This window comes from Mycetomoellerius zeteki, unplaced genomic scaffold (genome assembly GCF_001594055.1).
Source record: "Mycetomoellerius zeteki isolate Tzet28-1 unplaced genomic scaffold, Tzet1.0 scaffold70, whole genome shotgun sequence".
Classification (NCBI taxonomy): Eukaryota; Metazoa; Arthropoda; class Insecta; order Hymenoptera; family Formicidae; genus Mycetomoellerius; species Mycetomoellerius zeteki.
Genome location: NW_017257720.1, coordinates 2,398,870 through 2,425,995, shown reverse-complemented (window position 1 = coordinate 2,425,995; position 27,126 = coordinate 2,398,870). Strand labels below are relative to the sequence as shown.

Below are 27,126 nucleotides of genomic sequence, written 5' to 3'. Positions count from 1 at the left end.
CAATTAAGTTTCTCCTATGTTTAAAATATATTTTACATTTAGTTGGACACTTACTTGTGATCTATTTACGTAATTGTGACTCTCTATGTCGATTCTTTAATTGCTTGTCCCCTCTGATTATCGTGTTTATCACGATTTACAAGCGGCCTAATATCCATACTAGCTAAAGATTGTGCAGTTAAAGTGATAGCTGAAACGCTAAATTGGCAGCACTGCAACTAAACTGATGAAAAAGACAAGAAACACATCGCCATTCTCTTTTGTTTACCTTCGTTTCGTTTATTGGCTACGACGACATTGCTCGCGCGCGTGTATATTGTAGCCAAGCGAAGTGTATCGAAATAAAACAATTTGCGAAAAAATATTGCAGCCATTTACGCCATTTTCACAAACATCTCTCTCTCTCTCTCTCTCTCTCTCTCTCATTCACTATTTTTCATGTATTTGTAGATCTTCTCTTGCAAAAATTCAAAGACCGTTGCTCAGAGGATAGAAATAGCTATGCGATCGAAGATTCGCGTTTAGTGTAAAAATTCGCTGAGGGAAAGTTAGACCTAACATGGATCTAAGTTTCGCGGTCGACCATTTATAAACCTTGCTCAAGAAATCACGATTGTCTAATCTTTATCACTATGTAATATCTTTTTATAAATACAAACAACTTTCGAGAACAATAAATTTAATTTAAAAGATTACAAGTAGTTCAAGTAAAACCGCTCAGATAATTTAAATGCAATATTTTCCAAATATCTTCGTTGTAATACGGGACAGTTAATACGTTCTCGGAATAATTTTTGAAAAGCAAATTACATCGAGATGCTTGCATCGAAGCCTCAATAGAGATTACAACTGCGGAAACGTATTAAACAAAAAGCGGCGCGTATATATCCTATAAGAAGATTACGGAAGCCTATTTGTACGCAGCCGCGAATCCCCTATTACCAGTTAGGTCCATTCCGCGCTAAATCAACGGCGTAATCGTACGCACTCGTGCGTAACATTACGAACACGCAAGCGCCCGCGTGCGCGGTCCGCGATCGCAAATATACGGACACATTGTTCGCGCGCGCTCGCGCCCACCCTTCCTTCCGCCCGCGTTTTCGTCGTTATATACCTATGTCGAGTCATTATATATACGAATAATACCTAGTATACGTTTAACTGCTTCGATATCGATAGTCCGTAGCTATATATTACGTACAATATACTCTTGCTTCTTCTTTCTCTCGCTTTCTTTCTCTCTTTCGTTCTCTCTCTCTCTCTCTCTCTTCTTCTCTTTTTAATAATACATATCACACTGAGCCAGCTATGTGTGTGTCCATCTAGTTTTGGCCTGCACTTCCTCACGCACTTTCTCGTTCATATATGCGTCTTGCATAGGGATGCCGAAGGCACGTCGTAGCGCTTGCCCTCGTCGCCCCCGCTGTCGTTCCTTTCGTCATCTTGGAGGACACGTGAAAGTACGCTCGGGAATGCTGCTTCGGATCCGGGGGTTTCTTCTCGGTCTCGTTTTACGTCTCGATGCGCGCCGACGAGACTCGGGCCGCAATGCGTCGACTGGCTAGTAACATTTGCGGGTACACGTGCACTTACGCACCAGGTCAACGTCCTTAGTGTACCGCATGCCGTCCGCGCAAATTAATCGAACCTGAAATTAATACACAATTGTTTATAATGACTACATATACGATCGTTATCGGCATAACGACAGGGGAGTCGCCGCCGCCGGTCGGAACTTAATGAATATAATTGCAGTAATTGATGCGGTTGCTTCGAACGATTCATGCGCGATCGATCACTTGGGAAGATGAAATAGTTCACTTGGTTTGTCCGATCGTGACTAACATGGAATTTAATATCAATTAACAGGAACAAGAGCGATATAGACTTTAATATTTCATCCCTGTACGCTGTCTACGGGGAAAATAGGAATATGAGGTTCTTATAACATATAAATGTTAATGCAATATTAGTTTACTTCAATTTTACGTTATGTGGTTGGGGGAGCGAGAGAATATTCTTAATCAATTGAAAATTATATAATAGAATCAACGCATTATTCTACCGAAAACCGAATTATTTACAAATCTTTATAACCGATATATAAATATTTTTTATACCTTGCGCCGCTTAGTCTTCCGCGGTAAACAGCAAGAATTGCCGCAACTTCCCCAACATTTAGCAAGCTTCACGGGTCGTCGACTCCGACATCCATTCTCGCTGTAGTACTCCCTGGTATGCTCCTTGCGACAGGTCGGTGCTACGATATTGATATTAATTTTATTATCAAAAGTAGATGAGCAAACTATTATCGATTAAATACACATACACATATGTATACATTGCAATGATAAAAAGAATGTCTTGAAAAGAGAATGCAATAAGCTTATTTTATAATAAATATGTATTCGTGATCTATATACAATAATATTGAGGGAAGAATCACCTTTCTCGCAATATCGTCCTTGCCAGCCAGTTTGACATCGACAAGAATAGCTGTTACCATATGGCGACGGTATGCATTGAGATCCTTTTTTGCATTCATGTCCGATACATGCATGTGAAGGCACCAGTCCACTTACCGATATGATGACATCTATAATTAATACATATTTTTTCATCAAAAATGTATAAAGATTTCAAATTAATTTAGAATAGGATAATTTCTTCTAACTTTTTAATCCAATTTAATGTGCGATTTCTTGTATTGTATATACAATAATTTAACATACTTCATAAATGCAAGATGTTGAATCATTATGTTGTTCAGTCATTTATATACATATATATATACATATATATATACGTTAATTATAATTGTAATTAATTGTTAAATACATAAAATTTTCTTAAAAATCCATCTCAATGTTATTCGTAAATAGCTTTAAATATTTTCAATTTAAAAAATTTAAGTGTGAATATATACTATTCTTAACTTAATAATTCAAGTTAACATTGTATAAACAGCAATTACAGATATTAACATACCAGAATGTTCGCGAGGTATGTGCTCTTGTGGTATGATCTCCTCGTTACTACCACTATTGTTAATTCCCTCAGCTTCAACAATATCTCTCGCTTCATCGGCTTCCTCCTCGCTAGCAGCACATCCGGGAGTAACGCGATGCATCTTTGCGGCGTTGCTGAAGTCTACCAACTTATGATTGATCCACATCTCGGAGATGCAGCCTGAGATAAAGCAAGGAAACTTTTAATGGATCTGGCGAGGAAGAAACTTTTGCTCTATCCTATATAAAGAGTGGTGGCACGAGAATGTGTACCGAACGTTACAATGCAATTGAGTAAGAGCATAAGTGACGCAAGCACGTATTCGCGCCTGCATAAGTTCTCATAAGAGGTTACGTTACGCTCAACTTCAGTGATTGACGTCAACGATATACTTTCATTGTTGAAATAGCTTCCCTATCTTATAACACAGGAAGTCCAGATATAACTAAAATACAAATTATACTATATGACGCAGTCCGATCACGAATTTTCGCATTGTCGCGAAACTTTTCAAATCTAGTTTCTCTCGGTTACATATCGTGCTACATATTATTTCATACACTATATGCAAACGTAGTAAATCGTAGTATTGCGCCGGGGGACATCAAAAATGTAACCGAATATTAAATGAGGTCTCCGCAAGTTGCAAATTTGTGGCTGATATTCCGAGTTTGCGACAACTATCGTTTCCCAGAGGAACCGCAGAGTATCGGTGTTGGAACTAGCAGTGGTGTAGAGCACAAATCATCCGTGAAATCTTTGAAATATTTCTAACCGAATGGTTTCGTTATAACATTATTATACAATATAGACCGAAGTAATATTTTTCGCAATAAATTTAATTATAGTTTTTCCAGCATATTAACATCTTTAGAATATGATGCCTGGTTGAGCATCGAAATTGTTAAGAAATTAATTTAATTCGCGAGATTACTACAGTAGTTTAATTGCGTTTATAGTCCGGAAAAAATTCGGCACGCAGTTCGAAAAGACTACAAATATGGTATATATGCAAGTACATGCAGTGATTCAAGATTGAATTATTTAAGCATTAAAAATCGAGCTTCGACCGTTTAGGCTGTTTAATTACTAGTTGATTGTATTATTATATAATCATTTTTCATAATTAGCTAAATATATAATTTAAAGTTTAATAATTACTTTCATCAAAATTATTATTTAAAATAACTAATTGAAACGAAGAATTGAATATTCGATTTATCTCTATGCCATGGTATAAGAACAGGTTCTTCGCAATTTATTAAAACTATTCTATTTTTTCATAACGGCGGCACATCTCTGTCAATGTCACTTATTAAAGTTATAATACAAGAATGTTAATTAATCTTAGCGATATTTCTCAGTGTCGTAAAAGAAATTTACCTTGAAAGCTCGTAATATTTCTAAGATGAAAGTCGGTAAATGCGACTTTAGCAACTTCTAGCGCTACGCCACCGACGAACATTGGCGTGACAAGCTTGAGATACTCTTTCGGACCCTCGTTGATGATGCTCCTGGCGGAACCCCGGTCGACCCTCATTGTAAAATTTTTCTTGATCGCCAGAAGCTCCGCCATGTGAGGCTTGCCATCGGCCACCATCTCGTAGCTGTACATCGTTGAGGTAGGATAATTACCTACGTCGTACGAAACCCTGACCCGCCCATTAAAGAGCTCGACAGCGATGTGTCCATCGCTTTGTCCATCATAGAGAAGAACCCCGTTTTCCTGCGTGGTCGTGAATATGATGGTCACGTTCGCCTCGGGCCTCGTGCGTAGCGGTTCTAGCTCGACCAGCGAGCTATTGTCCACGAAGCTCAGACTCGTCAGGTACTCGCATCGTTTTCCTGAAATGATGGATAAGTGGTCGCGCCGTGTTAAATTAGCAAATTCTTGAACATCACACATGACAAAAAGGTAGTAAAAAATTCTCAAACTATGAAATAAAATTGATTAGAGGGGAGACGTCTCTCAATAATTACTAAAGATATTTAACAGAAGACAATTTTTTTTTACTTACCGGTATAGCCGGGATGGCACTGGCAAAGATAGTCCGCGGCGGAGGCAGGAGCGGGCTGGAAGCAGGCACCGTGCTGACAGTCGTGGTGGGCACACGGACTTGTCTGTGGATACAGCATGGCTGTCGAGGGTGCAGCCTCGCAGTATCTCCCTGTATACTCCGCCGCGCACTTACACTCATAATTGTTTATGCCGTCAATGCAAGTAGCACCGTTCTGCGAAACAAACGAATTACAATTTGCAAAAGTGTCAATTAAAATTTGAAATCAGGAGTGAAAAATACAGCGCTAATAAAAAGGCCTTTAACATCTATTTTCAATGCTTCAAACAGTTACGTCTTCAACAGCAAATTCTCTTCATTAAGAAAAATCTTCGAAATATTTTTTACAAGATTATAAGATTTATAAGAAAATAGAAAAGAAAAAGTATCGGCGTTATGATATTGTCATAAAGACACATTATAAAATGTTTTTAATTACACCTTGTAATAAAATTTTAATTACGATTTTTAATTAAAATCCAAGAAATTTCTAAAAAATATATTACATGTAAAATAAGACATTATGAAAGTAAAACTAAAGTAATAATCTTGATGTCGATGCATTTCTAATGTAATCGTCTAATTAATGTCAGCCAGTAAGTTTACGGATAAGATAGGAACGCGCACAAACTGGATGCAACTAACTACTAGCAGAGGGTTACAAATCATCGGGCGGTCCGCCAATTTCACATGCCTGGTGTAGAGTCTCAAACTAAAGGCCATGTATTCTGGAGCTTAAGTCACATATGTGCAATAATATATCCCCCCCTGCGAGTTACACGTGCTAATCTTATCAAAATTCTGTTCAAGCGAATAGAAGCAACTCGGGATGTTCAACATTATTATGCAATATAACGATTTAAATATATTAATCATAATTATAATTAAGACAACTAATAATAGCGTAATAAGTCTTCCAATTAAATTACATGTAAAATGTATTGCAAAATGTTAGTATTAAGTTATTTTAACTGCATACAGAGTGCGTCCAATATATGGAGATGGAAAATTCATAGAAAGACAACTCTGTAGGTCAATTCCGTGCCATTCACGGAAGCTTAGAAAGCTTGGAACGTGATATACTACCGTGGCTTTAGAACTAGCGCCACAAAGCCGAAAACTCCACACCAGCTTTCTGTACTCTGCGCAAACACTCAAATGAAATTTGGCCGGCATATAATACCACGAAGAAGAATCTTCGCGTAAAATTTCATACGCCAACTTTATGCTTTTGGGTCGTAGCTCTTCGCGACTGTAAAGTTTCTTCCTCTCGGAAGATCATATCTGCCTGAGTTGGGGTTCTATTTAAGAGTCGATAGTTAAATAAAAGTTTGGCTTTCATGCAAGTCAAGTTATGTCGCTAAGTTTGAGTTTTCATGTTGATACTGTACTGAATTAAATCGATACTACGTTAAATGATTCAACCGAGAAATACTTCCTGAAATGAAATGTAGAGACATATATCCGCGTGTTGAATCCGTCTATAAATGTAATGCATAAGCAATTAAAAAAAAAATTTAGAATTATAAAATTTGTAATCAAAATTAGGATATATTCCAAAGCAAAAAGAAAAGTACTTGCTGTTATTACAACTGCTACGAATGTAAAAGGAAACTGTTAATGCTGTAGCCAGAAATTAATTGCGATTGTCGCAACCGCAAGCGATACGAGAAAATAAATTCCTATATGATATGACGTAAATGAAACAGATATCATCGACCTCATACAGATAGGTGCGCCCGTGCACGCGACTTCTACAGTAACTACGTAATTACTTATTTTAATGAATTTTACACTCAATAACAGTATTATATATGTTGCTTATTTATAAAGAGAGAGAGAGAGAGAGAGAGAGTGCATAAAATTTTATAAAAGTATATTATAAAAATTTTTATCGGTGCTTACAGAATTTATTATTATAAAGTCTGAAGATATTTAATTAATATTTTCATCACAACAAAGAGAGAAAACAATGTATAAAAATATTATTGAAAAATAAAATTACTCAATATTTAATAACACCAATTAAACATTAATGGAAAATATATCGGTTAATATAAAATTTCCATTAATATAAAACTCCGCCGACTTTTTCGTCGTGCGTATTATTTTAAAGCAAAAAATTTATAACCATTTATTAGTGCATAAAATTATATATTTTGCTAACCATTTTATTGTACACAATAAGGCATAGAATCTATAACAATCGATACATTAATGCGATAAAGCGTATTACCGGGGGTAAATAGCTACTATATGCTATATGCATGTACAATGGCTTCGTTATACGAGAAAACCGAGAATATAATACCTAGCGCAACGCGTGATTTTGCTCGGAAGAAACAAATCCGCGACGATCGTATTCCCGTGATCGATAGAATATGACTGTTCAGTGTTCAGTAGAAAATAGTTTTGCAACTGTAGTTATAAAATTCTTTAATATGATTGGTTTATACGTTTTGACCTAGTCAAGAAAGGGTAAGACTATATTAAAGAATGTTACATTTGCAGCCAAATAACAGAAAGCTGCCCACATAGCGTGAAATATTTATGTGAATCATTTTTTTAAATATTTCAATAAAATATTTCAGAAATATTAAACAGTAAACATTTGCAAAACATTTTAAAATACTGCATTAAAATATTTCGCAAAAATATTTTAGAAATATTGAATAAATATTGTAAGAATATTTTAAAAACTTTGACTTTTCCTAGACATATTTATATCTTAAAAATATTTCTGAAAATTGTGACGCTGTATGAGTAATCAGTTGAGCGTTCAATTTTTTAATATGATCTTTAATATGATTGGGCCCTACACTTAGATCCAGCGAAGAACTATAAAGGCTAATTATATTAAAAAATCATTAAGCGTTCACTAATCAGGTTTCTCTGATGCAGAAGGCAGCTAATGCAACTAACTCAAGATGTTCCGCACGTACCTGGCACATATGATCGACACAGTCATCCAAGTTTGTGGAACAATTGAGGCCGGTGAAGCCGACTGGGCATTCGCAGCTGTAGTGGGTCTTGTGGTCGACGCATCGACCTCCGTTCTCGCAGGGGTCGTGACCCTTTGTGCAGAAGGGTATCTTCTCCTCGCAGTATTCTCCCATGAATCCTGGGGTGCAGTCGCATCGATAGGCCTGTACGAGATCGACGCAGGTTGCGTTGTTAGCGCACCTGTTGTTGGCACAGTCGTCGACGTTGCTTTCACATCGAAGTCCCTTGTACCCGGGGGCGCAGTCGCAACTGTTACACACCGACTGAACGTCAATCGAGACATTGAGCCTGACATGCGATCGCGGTAGATCCGCCAAAGGTACCTTACCGCGGGCGATAAACCACCGACATTGTTTCTCTCCTTCCTTGATTTCTATGCGTTTATAGCGCGCATTTCACAATTAAATGCTTCTATCAAGGAATGATAGAAAAAAAAATTTAGAAAATTTGAATGTGATACACTAATCTTTAGAAAAAAAAATTATAAGTTACATATATGCAATTCTATTCTTTAATTCCGAGTAGACTAAACTTATAATTTAATTTTGAAATAATTAACGTTTGTATATTAAATAAATAATTATTACGTTATTAAAACTTACTTGTATATAATTATTACTATAATTTTAAATTGCATTGTTATCATTGTCTTTAATATACAAGCAATAGAGACGAAGATAAATATTGTACAGGATATTGTTAGAAATAAATATGAATTTTAGGCTTGCAATGTGCTTGTATCGATCTGACATGCATATGCCCTTCACGCGAAAGTTCGGTTCTTCGATTTTTCGATAATCGCAACAGCCTCTCTTATGAGCAGGTTATTGACAGCGCTGTCGGCAGTTTATAGCCTACAGTCGTCACTCCTCGGGGCTCACGTGCAGAGGGTCCCGTTTATTACGCGTGTTGAGAGCTGGAATTTGACGAATGCTCCGATCGTGTACCACTTCGGGCGTCACTTTAAGCAGCCCGACGCGTCGGAGTTGTCAAAATAGCATAGCAATTTAGAAAGACAATTTTTTATTCAACGATATTTACTTATCAAATTCAAGCTTCGAGATGCAATGTTCTATATATAATCTTACATCGTGCATATTTACATCTATTTTGATATTCAAATGAAGATGTTTCAAGGAACTAATTGGTTTACGTGAAATAATTTTGGTAACGTGCAGGTTCTACTAATATAATATCTACGATACCGTTATAGTAGAGAGAATCAATGCTTTCCAATTATATAATTATGCAAATCTATATATTTTTAACACTACTCGGTGGCAATATTAGGATTCTCTCTTTTGGTGAATCTAAGATTACTGTTTTAAGAATAAATCTTTATATAACGTCGTATTTTCTTCATATAATCAATAACTTACTATTTTCTTCATCTAATCTACATATGTAACTTCATATTTAACCGTCCGTGAATCAAGTGGGGTGTGACATACCTCAGCAAGATGAATTTCTGTAACTTCCTAAACAGTACCGCACGCATGTTGCCGGTTTCATGCAACTGGAGAGTACGTTGTTATAAATCATACTAAATTATACTATATTTATGATGAAGTATAGCGTGAGGTATGAGACCCACATATAATCTATGTTGATTTTCTACCTGGTTCGCGGAAGATTACAAATTTTATATTGTCACTGTTATCCTTTATTTGATCGATTCCTACTCTTAAGACAGTAATCAAAGCAATTAAAAAATTGGTAGGCTTGTTTCAAATTATTAGTTTGATCGCACATTCGTAAATGTGCTATATAATTTCGTAAAAAAATTTGTGAAAATTCAAGCAAAAAGGCTGACGTAAAAAAGAAAGATAAAAAAATTGCAAAAGTTCGACAGAAATTTTGTCTACATCTCAAATATTGTCTAGATATACAGCACGATGCTATCGCAAACGTTCTACGGGTTCCACTGGACGAGCAACTCTAAAGTCAACCCGACGAGCTACTACTCTGATCAAGGTCTGTCGCTCTTAGTAAGTACCTGAATCTTCCTTCCTCCAGTACTTTGCAAGTTCCGGAGTTCCTGCAAGGATTTCCATAGCACGCGTCAATTTTATGCTGACACCGGTCCCCGTGATATCCTGGCGTGCACTTGCAACGGAACTGCCGGTCCGGAAGCGCCTCGCAAAATCCTCCGTTTTCGCATGGCGAGGTGTAACACAGGTCGCACTTGGCCAAGACTTCGGCTGGCTGCTGCTTGGCTGCGCGGAAGAAAGGTCTACGATTAATGAGTAATTTTAGTACCCTACCGTGATGTTGGGCCAAAAAACCACGAACTAAACAGACTGCGTCGCGTTATACTACGAAAAATCAAAAACATCGTCACGTGCGACAACCAGTATGCGATTGCGGATCAGTAATGGCCAAGCAGCCAGAGGAATTATTTTTGTTGCTTCTTATACGAGGCTACGAAGTGTACTAAAAACGACGTTAAAAAAGAAAAAAAAAATATATACTTTTTATATCTAATAAAAAATTGATATTCAATGACCCGTTCTACAGCAAAATCGGGGGTAATAATCTATATTTTTTATTTCAATGATAAATATTCTATTAAGCGATATTAATGTTAATGAAGATTTAAGTATAAGAGTTGGAATTGAAGTCAGAATTAGATATATTGTAATGATCGTACGATTCTATGTTACTGTATCAACAAAGCATTATTGATGCACGATTCGCGGATAACAATTTATTTAGCGAAATTTGCAGATGGAATCTCTTGGCTATTCTGCCCGCAATCGAGATATACGCTTATGAGATATTTACTTTTGCATTGAAAGGCACTAGCCGGTGTCGTCAAAAGCAATTTGTCTCTCATTGCAGGAGGTTCCATGCACCTGGCGATGCCAGGTTCCACATAATCCTTCTTCACCCACTCGGCCAACCATCGCATGCTGCAATCGCAGTAAAGCGGGTTGGACCCCAGGGCACTGTAAACATCGTGATCGATAAATGGCTGATATCGAAAATCAAGTGCATATAGCTTACGAATGGAGTGATACTCACAGATGTGTTATAGACTTGAGATCCTCAAACGCTCCCTCTGGGATGACCGAAATGTCGTTACCGTGCAGTGAACTGAGAAGGGCAATAAAATTATAGTGCATATTTTTATATTATTAGAATAAAGATTTTAATTTGTCATTTTGTTTAATTAAAATAAAACTAGCTTAAATTAAGAATTTATAATTTGATAATCGGGATTATTCTACTTTAATTTTAATTTGCAATTAATATTTCATCATACGATTCATTTAATGTAAAATTTGATTTGATTTTTAATGTACGATATCTTTTTTAACTTATAGATTTATTATAAATGATTACGCCTATTAAACAACTTCATTCTAGTATAAATTGTATGATTGGTACATAAACTCAAAGAACAAAAGCAGTTTTTGCACTAATAAAAGAGGTATGTCATGATAACGTTAGTCGAATATTTGCATATGAGACTCACATTATTCGAAGGTTCTTCAATCCCGCGAGAGCATTTCGTTGCACACATTGTAGCTTGTTGTAACTGATGATTCTGCAAAAGAGATTCATATGTTGTACATTACATAAACAATTTCGCGAGTATCTCCCGAGAACTTCCGGAGTAATGGAATAAATATTCGACTTACAGATGCGACAGCTTCGTGAGATTCTTAAAGGTATCGTTGGACAGCATTCCGATCTGGTTGTTGCTCAGATCCCTGAAAACGAAGCGGATGTTAAACATGGCGAAAGCCGCTTGAAAGATATACGGGAAGGTGAGTGCGTGTTTTATTTACAGTCTGGTGAGAATCCTCAGGTGGTTCAACCTCTCCGGTTGGATCGTCTTGATGTCGTTCACGTCCAAATACAGCTCGGTGGTTTCCGGTGGAATCCCGCGTGGAATCTCTGTAAGCTGAGACCTCGAACATCTCACCACCGAACCCGCGCAATTACATTGAGGCGGGCAGTAATCGTCGCCTAGGCAACCCACGCTGTCGTCTGATGGGTGTAAAATAGTTGGTAGATCGTTAACAGGATTTGCAATTCAGATTACAAATATTAGTTTGTGAAAACGAATAAAGATGCTCAGCGAGAACAACTAATTCTTATTCGTAAAAATTTTTTTTCGCAGTGCAAGTGATACGTAAATTGAAGGCACGAAATATGCGTTGCTCGCAAATTCAGATTTAATTAATATGTTACATTGATTTCGATTTCGTATACGAACGCGAATCAGTTTGCATGCAAATCAATGCTATCAATTTCACGGGATATGTTATATTTGTACTCTATTTTGAATTCATAGCAATCGACCATAAAGCGCAGTAATACTAATTGCGAGAGTAAGATATATCTACAGGTGCTACAGGTGACTAAAATTGTACAGTAATGTTAAACGCACTGTTGCATTTGAATTCGTGATGCGGAATATCCTTGATGATGGCATCCTTTAATCGCGGTGGATCGTGACAACGACCAGTGATTCCGGCTATATCTCGTTTCCTCAACCATCCGGCAAACCACGCGAGATAGCAGTTGCACGATAGCGGGTTACCTTGCATGTTGCTGCAGATATCGAAAAATATATCAAACGATACAGCAACAATAAGGAGGCAGTAACACGAAGATTATACTCTGATTATTAAAGCTGATATATAATTATTTTAAAGATATAATAGTATAAATTTTCTCGCGACTATTTAACTACTTGCATTTTCCATAAAGGATAACGAAAAATAAAAGAATATGACATAAAAAATATGAGAAAATTTAATAACAATCTTATTGTAATTTGATTCGTTGATTTGATTAGTCACGAACTTACATGGCGCGTATGTGCGGCATTCCGTCGAACGACCCCGGCATAACGCATGTAATGGAATTACCATGGAGATTCCTACGCAAAGTGAATTATGCGAGTAATCGTTTACCGCACGATAGCGTTTTATCAACACTAGATGGTACGTTTTTCCCAACGAGGTACTTACAGTGTTTTAAGGCTCGGTAGGCCGGAGAACATCTTGTTGTGCACTTCTCGCAGCCTATTCTCGGACAAAAGCCTGCGAAAAGGAAACTCGTCATATCGTGAAACGAGGCGAACGACAAAATGAAAAGAGATTGCGAGCTAAGTTGCGTCGCATTACAATTCGCCATCACTTTTTACGAGTCGATAAATATCATTCTTTCAGCTAACGAGCGTAGGTACACGCATTATGAACATCATGAAAGCACACGGAGACATTTTAAACGTGATATCTCTTGATGTGTAATGCTTTTATATTCTTTAAATTCCGAACATAAGCGTTACTCGACTTTGAAGTGTCTTGAAAATATAGCTATTAACTATAAAGAATTTATAACCCATGTCATATATTGGATTACCTATAAATCGCACGCAATAAATGATGGTAAAATAGCTGATATATTGCAAGCTCAGCTCCTGTATATCATCTAATCTCTCATGGAACGATAAAATATTTTTATGAAACAGATATGCTATTATCAATCTCATATATTAAAAATATTTTTGGTAATCGTAATGTGCAAGTAAAAAGTAAAAATTAATATACAGTAATGAAAAGACCTTATTGGTCCGTGAACTGGATCCTAAATAATTTTGGTATGAATTTATATATACATATCCACACTGAAACAAATTTTGTTCATTTTTGGTCCAATGAATGATTGTTAATCAATGTCCGACTTAATGTAGTTAATTCATTGATACAATAAAACTGGATTCATTTATACAACTATATATTCGTTCTTGCAATGCATTCTAGTAATAGTTTTATAATCTAAATCATTATGAGAATTCATTGGACCAATTTTCATTATTTTTCCATAATACAATGAGTATTTTATTGTATTTACGTACAGTTTTGGTTCAGTGCAGTTCTATAACTGCGCGCCGAAATCATTTTCAATCTTTAAAGGTTATTTTGAACCGAACTGGGACAGTAATACCACAAATTAAATTGGCAATTAATTTAATAATATTGTTAATAAGCGTCTTAAAAAATAGTAAATAATTTAATGCCGTTCCTGCGCTAGACTGCATTAGAACTCTCTTTCTCGTTTTCGATAAACATCAAATATACATCTATCTCACTTTAAGTTCCAAGAGTAGTTCAGCCACAGAAAACAGACTTATCATCAATATTATTAAATACTTGGCAATTTAATTTGTGATATTATCTACTATACTCCAGTTCGGTTCAAGATTGCGTTTTAAGACTGAAAATAATTCCAGCGCGTAGTGTAGAACTGGATATGTACTATATATATGTACATTCACATCAAAATACGTATTAAGCATTAAGATCCAGCTCAAATTGAAAATTTTTTAATTATTATGTATTTTTTGTTAATTATTATTCGCATCGCGGTCCATTGATACCTACTTTTGTTTAAAAATTAATAGCTGCAGTTGAATTCAGCAAATCGCGACACGCAATCAACAAACACTATACCGCTCAAGCCTTTGACGAAAAACCGCCGGTATTGTTTTAATAATTGTCCTCGGAGACAATGCGGTCTTCTAAAATTCCTCGAGAGAGATTTTCTAAAGTTGGAAATATCGACTATAGAAGAAAACCGCGCAAAGAAAACAATCCTGGCATTACACAACGGTATTTCTAGAATGGCTTCTATTGTGTCGGCAAAAGCGAAGTTTTCCAGGAAGACAACGACGACGACGACAATGTTGCAAAGAAGAAACAGGTTGGGGCTATGCTACGAAAGCGGTATAATTCGGAACGTAGTAACTTACAGGTCGGTGAGGTTGTGAGCCCCTTGAAAGGCGGACGCCTCGATACGAGAGATTTTATTTTTCCTGAGATCCAGATGCTGCAGCTCCGGCAACTTCTCAAAAAGGCCGTCCGCTTTGATCTTGTCCAGTTCATTGTTGCTCAACAACCTGGCGTGAACATACAAATAGAAAGGAATGTAAGTAGAACGAAAAACGAAGTCGCGACCGTCGAAAAATGCATGCGCGTTCGCGATATGCATGTACGGCCAGTTTGTTACTCGACAACGTAAAAAAAAGGGGCGAAATTGGTACTTTCCGTTCGTTACTCCATCACTTGTTTTCGACTACCCACCGAGCAATTTATTCGCTACCGCGTTATAACAATGCGTCGCTCAATAAATTTTGCGAATTGCGCGCTGGAATAACTCTCGAGCAGAGAAATTGGTGCATTGCAGAATGTTCGTACGATATATATCGAGCAATAGTGTAACTTGCAGTTGATTGTTTTGCTTCGTAATTAATACGTTCTAACGTTCGGATAAAACTATTAACCTCGGATTTATCGGAGTACAAAAATGTATGTTCCGCGCCTGAAATAGAATGAAATAATAAATTGCTGTAACAATTATTAATAACTCTGCCGTTGTTTTATTTTCAAATTGTATATTATTTTAAAATTCTTAAAAAAGAAAATTTAATCGCAAGTGAATCGACAAATTTTTATACTGTATACTGATAAATTTTAATGTAAAATACAAATATGGTAGCAAAGATGAAAGCTAAAAACCACGTATACCAAAGAAACATTTTAATTATATATATATATATAGAGAGAGAGAGAGAGAGGGGGGAGAGAAGAGAGAGAGAAAGAGAGAGAGACTTCTTTATAAGAGCTAATATATTGATTATTAAATGATATCGAGAAATTAATTTTTTTATAAAACGTCGATCCATTGAACGAATCAGATGCGTAATTTACTGCGAATAATAGTCCAATCTTCATTGTTCTTTTCCCATTGCACTCTACGATTTAATCAGGTGATTATCTGGTTCAACGATCGAATTAATATTCGAACTGAGTGACGAGAATTCTCTACAGACGAATAATATTCATCCTAACCACTCGTCTAGACCGTCTCGACCGATCGATTGGCTTTTCCAATACTCAATAATTTGAAGTGAATATTATCTCACGAAAAAATAATAATTCAAAATGCATATTACTTAACAAAATGTTAAACTAATTATAAAGTAATTGTAAACTAGAAATATAACTATTTGCAAGTCAAAAATTACAAAACGACGTATCAGTTCGTAATAGATTAATGGTCTTTACTGTAGTTCTTTTTACTTCCACTATCGTTACCTAATTTCATTATACGAGCAATTGAATCATACTTTTTAAATTATCTGAGATTATCTTTTGGGATTATATTGTTTTACAGTTCAATCTGCAATTCATCATGATCAATTCATATATATATCTATGTTTAACATGCTGTTGTTATTAGCTAGATATAATTAGGGCTCACGATAATACTGATTACTATTGTATTTATCGATATCAGTCGTTTTCATAATTTTATTCCTTAATATTACTAATATTGCTACTTAATATAGATACTTACTGCATTTATTGTATAAATGTAACATCATTATTTAAAATATTCATTATTTAGATGAGTGAATAATTTTTATAACTTGCAAACATTATTGAAAGTAGCATAATTATTACTAAATTGTAACGTATAATTATTACTCATTATTTATTAAAAGCGCCTCGTTATATCTTTAATTACGATCAGAGGCAAGAATGCCTGACAAAGCGAACACTATTATTTAGTATTCAAATATCGAAAGCTTAAATATTTTGAAAAAATTTTCCTTATTTTAGATCGACCGGCTACCTCTTCATCAGCGCGATGTCACACAGTATTTTGGGAGGCACTAAAAATGTTCGCGGTACAAGTGCGTTCAGCATGACAAACATAACTGCACGAAATATATTGCGGATGCTGCTACATCCTGTATGACATAAATTGAATATGCCTTTAGTTTTCTTATTTTGCACGCCCACGTACGTCTCTTAGTAACGTAACGATAAGTAAAATATTGTTGGAGGAAATTTTTTAACGGAAGACACGTCTTTTGTCTATCGAGTCTTTTCGTTGTCGATGATTTATTCATCAATGATGAAAAACGAAGTCTACAGAGTTTATCTGACAGGACTTTGATAGTATCAATGATTAGTCAGAATTAACAAAGTGATTCTTTTCCTAGATTTCATACGTGGTAACTTAATACGCCAATTAAGAGAAGTAAGAGGTATATACTTACAAAGTCGACGTGTAAAGCGGTAAGTCTTTTGGTATCGCAGTTAATCTCTTGTTGGAGCAATCGACCGTCGCGCCGTTGCATGTGCACTGCGCGGGGCAAGCGCCAGGCAGAATGCATTCGCCAGCTCTTTTTGTTAGCAGTTCCTCGTCACCTGCGGACAAAGTTTCTGGATAGAGTCAAATTCTAACAATCGCGCCTGAACAACACTTCCGCACTCGATCATGTTCCTGGTCCGACATACGACGCGGATAATGTATACACGTCGTGCGCAGAGCAGTCGCGTGATATCCCGGCCACAAATAAATGTTGCATTTCTTCATGAAAATTGTGGTCGAACGTAATTATATGGTAAACGTAATGATGATGATGTCGATTCATTAACGATAAATTTTGATAATGAACAGTGTAATTAATGGCGTCGTTAAACGAAATCACTCGAACGTATGATGCCATATGTACTTGCACGTTAATCGAGTGTTTAACGTCGTGCGTTAGTGTTGAGGGCTAAATATGTTTATGTATGAGTGCGACTACGGCAGAAATGATTTATCATCGTATTATACACCACATTACAAATTGCCGGGTGTGATGTACGCATACGTAATTATATCGACGATACACATTGCAACATGTATAATGCCGTTTAGCATCTCGCATAGCGACTGTGTTTTCTTCACGTGGTCTAAATACAATAGCGGTTTTTATTCGTCGATCAAAGAGAAGGAAGCGAGGAAAAATTAAACGTCATCTAGAACTGATTTTTTTCTCTTTTCCAATGTGTTCGCTTATTTCTCTCTTTAACATCGTATGCTTTTATAAATAAATAAAATACACATTAAAAGCTATTATATGGTAATGATGATAAATTTAAAAAAATTTATTATTTTTGTATAGAGGGAATAATGCAACGAATAAAAGATAAAAAACAAATATGTATCTCACAGAAGTACAACTTTTGTTATACAATAATTTATATTTTATATGAAAATAAAACTGACAAAAATTTGCTTAAGGTAAATAATAGCATGAGAAATATAAATAATAAAAATAAATTTGCGTTTTCGTAAATAAAGTTAAAAATGATTATTTTCCATTGTCTCTTCTATCGCCCGCTTCGCCAATACTCTTACATACTCGGATGGAAGTGTTGCTTAAGGAGCAACATTTGTTTCTTTCTACGAAAACTAAAAGCACTCTCCTCCTAATTCTTGCGAAATCCTTCGTAATGCAGAAGCAAGGGTATCGTGTAAATTTTTGCCGTGACCGGGGGTGCAAGTTGCGAAAGTTGTCTACAAGTTTAACGTTCACAACGTAAGTTTCCGTTTACTACACGTAGCAGTTATGCGCACATTTATACCGGCATAGGTGCACATATGCGCTACCGAGATGTTTCTTTTCTTAACTCTGAATTGAGTTTCATGTAAATGTGTATAGGATAAGTCGCAGGAATGGACACTGGATATTATCTTTCTTCAGTACGGTTTTTCTGAATTATCTGAAAATTTTGCTAAATACAAATTTGAGAATTCTATTAGTCTGTATCAAAATGATGTATTCCAGTAACCAATTTGAGGGTCCTAATTATTTTGATATTTCAACATAATTATTTTAATGGTCCAACAAAATTATTTAGATCTGTACCTAACTAAATTTTTAGATACTTTAGCAAAACCATTCTTTCCGTGTGGTACTGATTATATTAATTCATATGCAATTGTTTCTTATTTTTTCTTGAAAATAAATCAATGTAGCACATTGCATATTGCATATATCGTTCAAAGCAAATCTTTAATAACATCGATATTTATATATTAATGGAGAGAATTATCTTTTAAAATTTATCCTGAAAATATAGTAGTTGTGGTACAAGACAATATTTTAAAGATTTTTACCATGCATTTCAGTAAAATTAATCAAACTTATTTTATACTTTATTGTAGTTTTATTAATGAATGAGAGAGATTTACATTAAAATTCCTCCAAATACAATGTTGTCCCACGACTATCATATTTTCAGGGTAAATTCTAAGAAAAAATTCTCTCTGTATATGTTTTATATAACTTTATACCAATAAAAATATAATATATATATATAACATGTGATGTTTAATTATAAATTGATTAATATAGTCGCGAGATAATTTAATTGTTTATAAAATCTGTATGTGTGTAACTATTTTGTATTCAAAACGTTAACAAGCGAGTTACGCGGTTTTGCTGGGTTTTTCACCTCTGTACAACCGCGTGTACACATATGTATGTACAGTAGTACATGTACTTTTCGGAATAGTATGGCGTACAAGGAGAGTGCATCCGAGTGAAACTTGAAGCTGCATAAAGGAAGGTTAGAGACTTCTAGGTATTATTCTCAAATGGATACGGCAAACACGGATAGTTCCGCAAAAAACATGTCGTAAAAGATGCATTCTGTAGAAGGGACATTCGTACGCTTGCGATAAATTTCCCTAGAATTACGGTGTCGCAAAAAAACAAGATAAACCACTGCGCAATGAAAATAACAGAGATAGAATTTTTGTAATTCCGGAAGTCGCATATCAAAATTTACGGACTATGATGTAATAAGCATGCTGTGAGTGCATCATACGTCCGCATAAAGCATAATATATAACGATGAAGAACAGTTATTAATTATTAATAAAAAATACAAATTTGCTCTGATATTGTTTTTTTTTATCATTAAAATACTTTTAACTAACTTTCTAAAATTTAAAAAGTATAAAAACAGATTTGTTAACATTTTAAATAAATCATAATTTCTTTGTTTTTATCCAATATGTTTATATTTTAACGGTATGATATACTCAAATATTTTCTTATGTGAATATCTTCTTCCGTGAATAATTTAAAGGAAAACTCCGTATATCGACGGAAGAATAAAATTTCAAAAAATACATCCTATTAAGGCACGATCTTTATCTACGTAAATCATCTGTATGCAGCTTCGTTTTGCTAAATGATTATCATTATGCGAGCATGAACGAGTTTGCAAGCGTCTTTGCGAATGTACACAACATCAGCTGACATTAATGCACACCGGGCGGTATTACGGTTAGCAAGATACATCCATTGGCAATTACATACGTCCAACAAAGTGACCAGCATTTATCCTACCGTGCGAGAGCACCTATATAGATCGTCTGGTCACCTGTTCCGGACGTGTCGACAAGAACGAAGAAGAATCGAGACAGAGAGAAAGGAGAAGACGTACGTGTCTGGATATGTGATGCAAGAAGCATTGGAAGCAACAGGAACGATGGTGGGTGATTTCACACGAGTGAAAATGGAAACCGTTGGATCGGTTATTCGAATGTGGCACGTACGCCATCACATGTGATTGATAATAAAGTGACACGATTGATCAATTCAATAGATTTGGCATCGGCTTTCGATATATCCTTTCTTAGCGAAAGAACGAATATTAATTTATAAATGGTAATATAATCCGATTTCCATTCTGCTTATTCGCTTTCTCTTACTTTCCATATGTAAGTGCTACTTTCAATTTTTAAGATTTAAAAGCTGATGTAAGACAGATGATAAAATGATATTTATCAAAATTGTATTGATGCAAGGATAGATGATGAATCTCATACAGATATGAATATGAATATAATTACATATATGATAATACGAAGATTTGAAGATGTCGTGAAATGTAAATGCAAGTCAACGGATAATAGGGACCTATTTACATTCATCGTGCAATATATCTTCCTCCACATAGACTACCGACCTGTATATTACTCTGCCGAAGTGTTAAGAAGAGATATACCGGAAAGTCGAATTGTGCTTACCCTTACATTTGAACTTGTCGTCCCGCATCGAATCGATCTTCCGTTTCTGCGCTCTTTTTGGCGTTTCGCATTTAGCGCCGGATGTCTCTATAGGATGCGCGTGAAGATACGCGCTCAGCCAGCGTAGATTGCAATCGCAGATGAACGGATTCCTCGCCAAATGTCTGCGAAAAAAAGAATTACTGGCTGGAGATTCTTTAGAATGTAATACGAAATATCTTCTTCGTTAATTATTTTAATAATAAAAAATTTTTTTCGTCCAAATTAAGTATTGCATTAAAATAATCGTAACTTTTGTATTTTTGTATAATACGAACAGTGTTTTAATGCTCCGCAAGTTGGCAAAAGTCCCATTAGCTAACGAACGTATATTGTTGTCGTACAAAGACAGCAAGGTGAGACTGGTTAAGTCTTTGAACAGGTCTGTTCGTATGCATGATATCTCATTGGCATTCAGTAACCTGAAACAATAAGTTTCGCCATAATTTCCAACAGTTGCCTCGTTGCAATGCTTCACGGGAAAGCGAGAACAATACGTGAAACCATGAATAAAAACATTTTCTTTAGTGGTTCTAATATGAATTATTAATTCTCGCCTTCTTAAAGTCGACCTCGCATCATGCAATAGAAAACTATATTTATTCCAATTTATTAACTTTAATAAAACTGACTTTCGTACAATTCGTTTTAGTTTTAAATTCTATTCATTAAATTGATGGTTTTCTCCCTTTTTTTTTATCTACTCACAATAATTGCAGATTTGTAAGGCCTTGGAAAAGACCAGCTGGTAGTTCAGTGATTTTGTTGCCATATAGAACTCTGCAACCAAATATATTTTTGTTGTTGTGGTCAAATAGAATAGAATGTTATTTAAAATAGAATAGAATGTGTTATTCAAAATATATCAGTAAAGAGAAAAAGATACATACAGCGATTCGAGGGACTTCAATCCGTGGAAAGCATCTGCTGCTACCTTTTTTATCTGGTTGTTGCTCAGGTCACTGTGGGCGAAAAACCGGAAACATATAAAAATATTAAACATTGCGGTCGACATGCGCAAAAGCGATATATATATGGTATATGCACTAAAGTAAGTCAGTCACGAATATCACTCACATTCTTCGCAATTTTCTATATGGCGAGAAAGCCTTTGGTGGAATTTCCGTGATGCCGTTTTGTTCCAGTCGCCTGAGGGCAATTATAGAAAAACAAATTATACAAATAAGTTAGCGAATCTGCACATATGTGCTAGGTAGTAGCCGTTTCGTAAAGCTGCGAGGCTATCGATTGTTTTCTACTTGTTTGTATTATACTATTTCGTGTATTTCATTCTCTTCCACCGTTTTCCACACAAATAAATATATTATTCTGTGTTTCACGTATTATATATTATTAATCTTGACGAATTTTATAAAATTATTTGATTTTGTCGGCTTTACGTAGGATTATCTTAAAAAAATTATTAATAAAATTGCGAATTTAAAAACAAAATTAATTTAAATAAAAATTTAAATTTAGAAAAATATAAATAGTGATATTAATTTGTTGTGCAACAACTACAAGTACCAAATATAAGAGAAGAAATAAAGTGTACTTGTGAGAGAACAACGTAACAGCTCAATTCGCGTTATCGATAATACCTACGTATGTGGTGCGCGTGTGTATGTGTTTGTAAACGAGAAATAAATCTCAGATGAAGAACAGATATACAATGCGCGAACATGGCGCGACGATTTTACTTACAACTCTGTGGTATCCTCGGGAAGGTGGGTTGGCACTTTCGTCAAGGAGTTCTCTCTGCAATCGACGATCCCATCAGCGCATTTACAAGGATGCGGGCATTGGGGCTCAGCGCTGCATTCCGATCCCGTTCGCTCGACCAGGCCCGAACACTTGAACTCGTGCTCCTGCAAACAATGGGTTTAGAAGTCGTATTAGGCACGAAGTGGGTTAACGAGAAACGATATCGATAAGCTTAACGATCACAGAAATGTTCTATAAAAATCTTTTTTTCTCATACAATGTTTGGTTAAATAATTGAAATAATATTGTACTCTCTACACAGAGAAAAATGTAAAGTAATTAATATGTACTAGAATTCTAGTAAAATGAAATTAGCAGATCTATACGGAGACAGGCACCTACTTATGTAAAATTTATTTTACTTTTCTGGTAAATGAGCGATCGTAATAACCATACTGTAAGATACTTTTTATATTTCGTAAAATAAACTTCGAGAGCTGGTCGTGCTCATAGTCTTGAAAATAATGTTTACTTTACTGTAAGATAATAATCGCTTAAATGGATTTACTATAATTGTAATGTATTTACTTTACACTTCTGATATTTTTACTTTCAGGCAAGTAAAGTTTGTTATAAATTCGGCAAAAATAGCCACAGTATTTTTTACTAATCGTGTAAAGTAAAAATTACTCAATCATTTTTCTCCGTGTATTAAAAGATCTAAACTACGTTATACGTGTACACGCAAACGTAATTTAATAAGAACATATTTATAACATACGTTTATAAATAAGACTTGATATATTTATGCATTATGTAAACGCGCGTACACAGATTTTGATAAGAAATAAACTTTTGTGGGTTTTGTAAACTGGTATTCAATAGATGGTAACATAACTCTAATCAGACTCACTTGCACATCGGCGAGATTGCGATCCTTGAGATGAGCCGGAGATGCGCATCGTGTGTGTTGCCCTAGGCGAGGATAAGTCTTCAAATGACGCGATAACCATGCTAAATGGCAATCGCAAGCGAACGCGTTATCCGCAAGCTTCAAAGTTCGCAAATGCGACAAGCCGTTCAACATCTCCTTGCCGAGCATTATAAGTTTATTATTGTTCAGCATTCTAAAATGAATAATTGATTTGACAAATTTATATTCTCGCTAAATAATTTTTATGGAACATATAATTTGAATATATAATCTTATTCGTGTAACGAATTCGTGTACTTACAATATTTCCAAGTCTTTCAATTCTCGTATCGAAGCCTCATCCACACAAGTCAATACATTATTGTCAAGTAATCTATAAGGAAAAAAAAGTAAAATTTTAAAAAATATTTAATTTCTTTTTTTTTAAACTTCTCACACAAATAAAATGTGTGTGTGTGTGTGTGTGTGTGTGTGTGTGTGTGTGTGTGTGTGTGTGTGTGTGTGTGTGTGTGTGAGAGAGAGAGAGAGAGAGAGAGAGAGAGAAATTATAGATTTCAGAAAAATATTATGTTACGCTTTGAATATTAGAGTTGTCTGACCACATAATATTTTACTACTTAAACTGATAGGTGACGTAGAAAAATATAGGATAATTACAATACATGTTACAGTAGATTTGAAATACTAACTCAAGTTTTATCTGAAATTTTATCAGAGCTTTATCTGTAATGCGAGTAGAGTTGTCATATGTAAAACATTTTGAGCATAGTTTATAATGAGCTACTAGACTGTGACTAAATGGTCTCGGGAGAGATTGTTACGGAACAATCTGTCTTTGTGGCAAGCACATCCGATAAGATACTTACAAATGTCTGAGAGCGGACACTCCTCTGAGAGTCTTCGGTCCTATGGTGGCAATCTGATTGTGGCTAAGATCTCTGTAAAACAGAATATAATATTTATTTCAAAATGTCTAATTATGATTTGTCAGATAGTTATTTATTTTTAACAATCGTAATTACTGTCTTAAAAATTAATATAATTCATAAAATAATATCATATGTAATATTATATAACTAAAGAAGATTCGAATATAAACAACCCGAAAGATGTAATTTCATTACGTTCAATTTTTTAAAATGTTATTTAAAGATATGAATACTTTTAAATTTTTTTAGAGGGAAACCTTTTCTGCTTTTTTTCTTCAATTTCCAAATTAATATTTTAAAAGAGAAATTAGATTTATATTGAATAACATATCTTATATTATAGAAAATACTTTTATTCGAAAACATATCAGTTATTAGTTAAAATATATTGGTTAGTGATGTGATATTTATGAATCCAATTTAGAATAAATCAAATCAAATTTTCCAATGAATCCAATTCAATTCAAAGTGTATCAAATTAAATTTTCCAATCGTATTCGGAATCGACAGTGTTTTGTCCCAATTTTCCACATATGCAATTGTTGCAATTGTGTATTCGAAAACTATCAGAGCTCATCGGCGTCACGTTCGCTGGAGTTGCGTTAATTCGCGACTGTTCATTGATCTCTCAGCTTTTACGCTCTCAAAGGCGGATGACCACGTCCACCATCACCAGTGCAACACCCGCTCGTTCCACTTTATTGCGGCTGTAGTCGCGAGTTCGTCCTACATTTTCGATCAATTATTCAAGAGCGTCGAATGCCGCGGCAAGTACCTCTTCGACGTGCACGATTATCCTCCAGAAGTTGCCGCTTGTGCGTGTGACCGGTCACACGTGTACAGACCGTCACGTGAGTGGCCATAGACTTCGCAAGTACCTACTCCTCATCGCGGTCGGGATCGTTACTCACGTAACGAGTGACCATTTCCACGGTCTCACGCGACAGCCGGCTGCTTACGAATTATCTTAACGTACTTCGTAGTCGGAATACTTGAAGCTCGGAGCTTCTTTCGAGCTACACACATCAAAATCGACCCGACAAGCTATGTCTTAAAAATTCTTAAAAATTCTTAATTTTTAAAAATTTATTGTGTATATACATCATTTATCGGTTATTATTTCTTTCAAGATATTAAAATTGTAATATTTTTTTGTATACATCTACATAATTAAATAATATTTCAAAATGATATCAAGTGACATCTTATCACAAGGTTAGCACATACCCAGTTTACAAAAACCCAAATGCATGTCATATTTCATTGTTTTGTATAATATTAATATACCTTCGCATTTTTAAACAAAAACTTAATAAACTAAAAAAAATGCTCGTGTTTTTTTAACTTTGTAATTTTGCTTAGCAATCTCAAGCTAGATATTTTATTTTTATATATTTCAATTAATTTATGTTAGTTTAATTATAATTAAACATTGGAAAGAAAGATATGAAGTCGTATCGCAGGTTGAACATAATACATTTAACTTTACGAATAAAATTATATAAAATTGATAAATCTTTAACGTCATCAAATGAATTTAACTATTGGATGGCGAGAAAAAGCAGTCTTTTTCGAAAATTTTCAAAAGAAATCGAATAATGTTTTACTAGATCATTCCGAACATACTGTGGTAATACGTTTGATAAATTAGATGAAAAAAAACATTAATTGTCTATTAAGAGAGTATATTGATCTATGTAAATCAAATATTTCTAATTAAAAAATTTTTTTCTTTGAATAATATAGTATCTTATTTAATTTTTGATTCGCCTTATAATGTTTTAATTGTAAGTTGTGAAAGAAATTATTAGAAAAATGTGATAGAAAAACATTATTAGAAATACATAATTTTAAAAATGTCCCTGATATGGCTCTTATAAGTTTACAATTAATATCAATCCAACGTTTCAAAGTTAAAGCTGCATAATTACCGAAGTATTGGTAAATAAAATCAAGATAATAACGATGAAATTTAAATGGAAAGTTATTAGAACGCATTGTACGATCCGCGTACAAATAAATTGAAATGTGTAAAATATCTAGCTCGAGATTGCTAAGCAAAAATTAGTAGTTAGAAAGGTCAAAAAACACGAGCAACATTTATTGGATCTTTAAAAATACACTGGTTTATTACAACATACATTAAGAATTAAACTAGTTTTTTATCTATAAATTAATCGGAAACTTTTGTTGCAATGATTGCTTAACATAAATGATATTAATGAAATGCTGGTTCTAAATCCTGGTAGTATTTGTTGAACGACTTTTTGAGATTATGTTTTTGTCGAACAGATATTACGCTTTTAAAACAATAGATGACTGCTACTAAAGTCCTAGAACAAAAACCCACAAACCACAAAAATCCACAGAAACCCTCAAAAACCCCCAAAATATATATTTAGGTTTTTTTTTTTTTTGAAAAAACTGGGTTTTTGCCAACCCTGTCTTATCATGTATGTATATCAAAATGATAATAACATATATCATTCTATCCATCCTCTTCGCGCGTGAAGAAGTATACACTATATAATTAAATATAAATAAATAATGA

At 34.8% G+C, this 27,126-nt stretch overlaps 1 protein-coding gene across 1 annotated transcript in view; it reads right to left on the bottom strand.

The window, feature by feature from the left end:
- Positions 1-697: 697 nt before the first annotated feature.
- Positions 698-27,126, bottom strand: part of sli (slit guidance ligand) — a 351,161-nt gene continuing 324,732 nt past the window's right edge. Inside the window, exons 4-30 of the mRNA XM_018458073.1 lie at positions 24,513-24,584; positions 23,948-24,019; positions 23,626-23,839; positions 22,713-22,876; positions 22,086-22,157; positions 21,899-21,970; positions 21,717-21,788; positions 21,287-21,430; positions 20,970-21,133; positions 17,155-17,305; positions 14,839-14,985; positions 13,055-13,126; positions 12,892-12,963; positions 12,469-12,632; positions 11,864-12,065; positions 11,714-11,785; positions 11,548-11,619; positions 11,094-11,165; positions 10,854-11,017; positions 10,066-10,285; positions 8,009-8,318; positions 5,028-5,241; positions 4,393-4,854; positions 2,989-3,189; positions 2,447-2,596; positions 2,121-2,260; positions 698-1,648 (exon numbers count right to left, since the gene is read on the bottom strand). Coding sequence (XP_018313575.1) covers positions 1,562-1,648; positions 2,121-2,260; positions 2,447-2,596; positions 2,989-3,189; positions 4,393-4,854; positions 5,028-5,241; positions 8,009-8,318; positions 10,066-10,285; positions 10,854-11,017; positions 11,094-11,165; positions 11,548-11,619; positions 11,714-11,785; positions 11,864-12,065; positions 12,469-12,632; positions 12,892-12,963; positions 13,055-13,126; positions 14,839-14,985; positions 17,155-17,305; positions 20,970-21,133; positions 21,287-21,430; positions 21,717-21,788; positions 21,899-21,970; positions 22,086-22,157; positions 22,713-22,876; positions 23,626-23,839; positions 23,948-24,019; positions 24,513-24,584 — 4,018 coding nt within the window. The 3' untranslated portion in view covers positions 698-1,561. The remainder of the gene's footprint in view (positions 1,649-2,120; positions 2,261-2,446; positions 2,597-2,988; positions 3,190-4,392; positions 4,855-5,027; positions 5,242-8,008; positions 8,319-10,065; positions 10,286-10,853; positions 11,018-11,093; positions 11,166-11,547; positions 11,620-11,713; positions 11,786-11,863; positions 12,066-12,468; positions 12,633-12,891; positions 12,964-13,054; positions 13,127-14,838; positions 14,986-17,154; positions 17,306-20,969; positions 21,134-21,286; positions 21,431-21,716; positions 21,789-21,898; positions 21,971-22,085; positions 22,158-22,712; positions 22,877-23,625; positions 23,840-23,947; positions 24,020-24,512; positions 24,585-27,126) is intronic.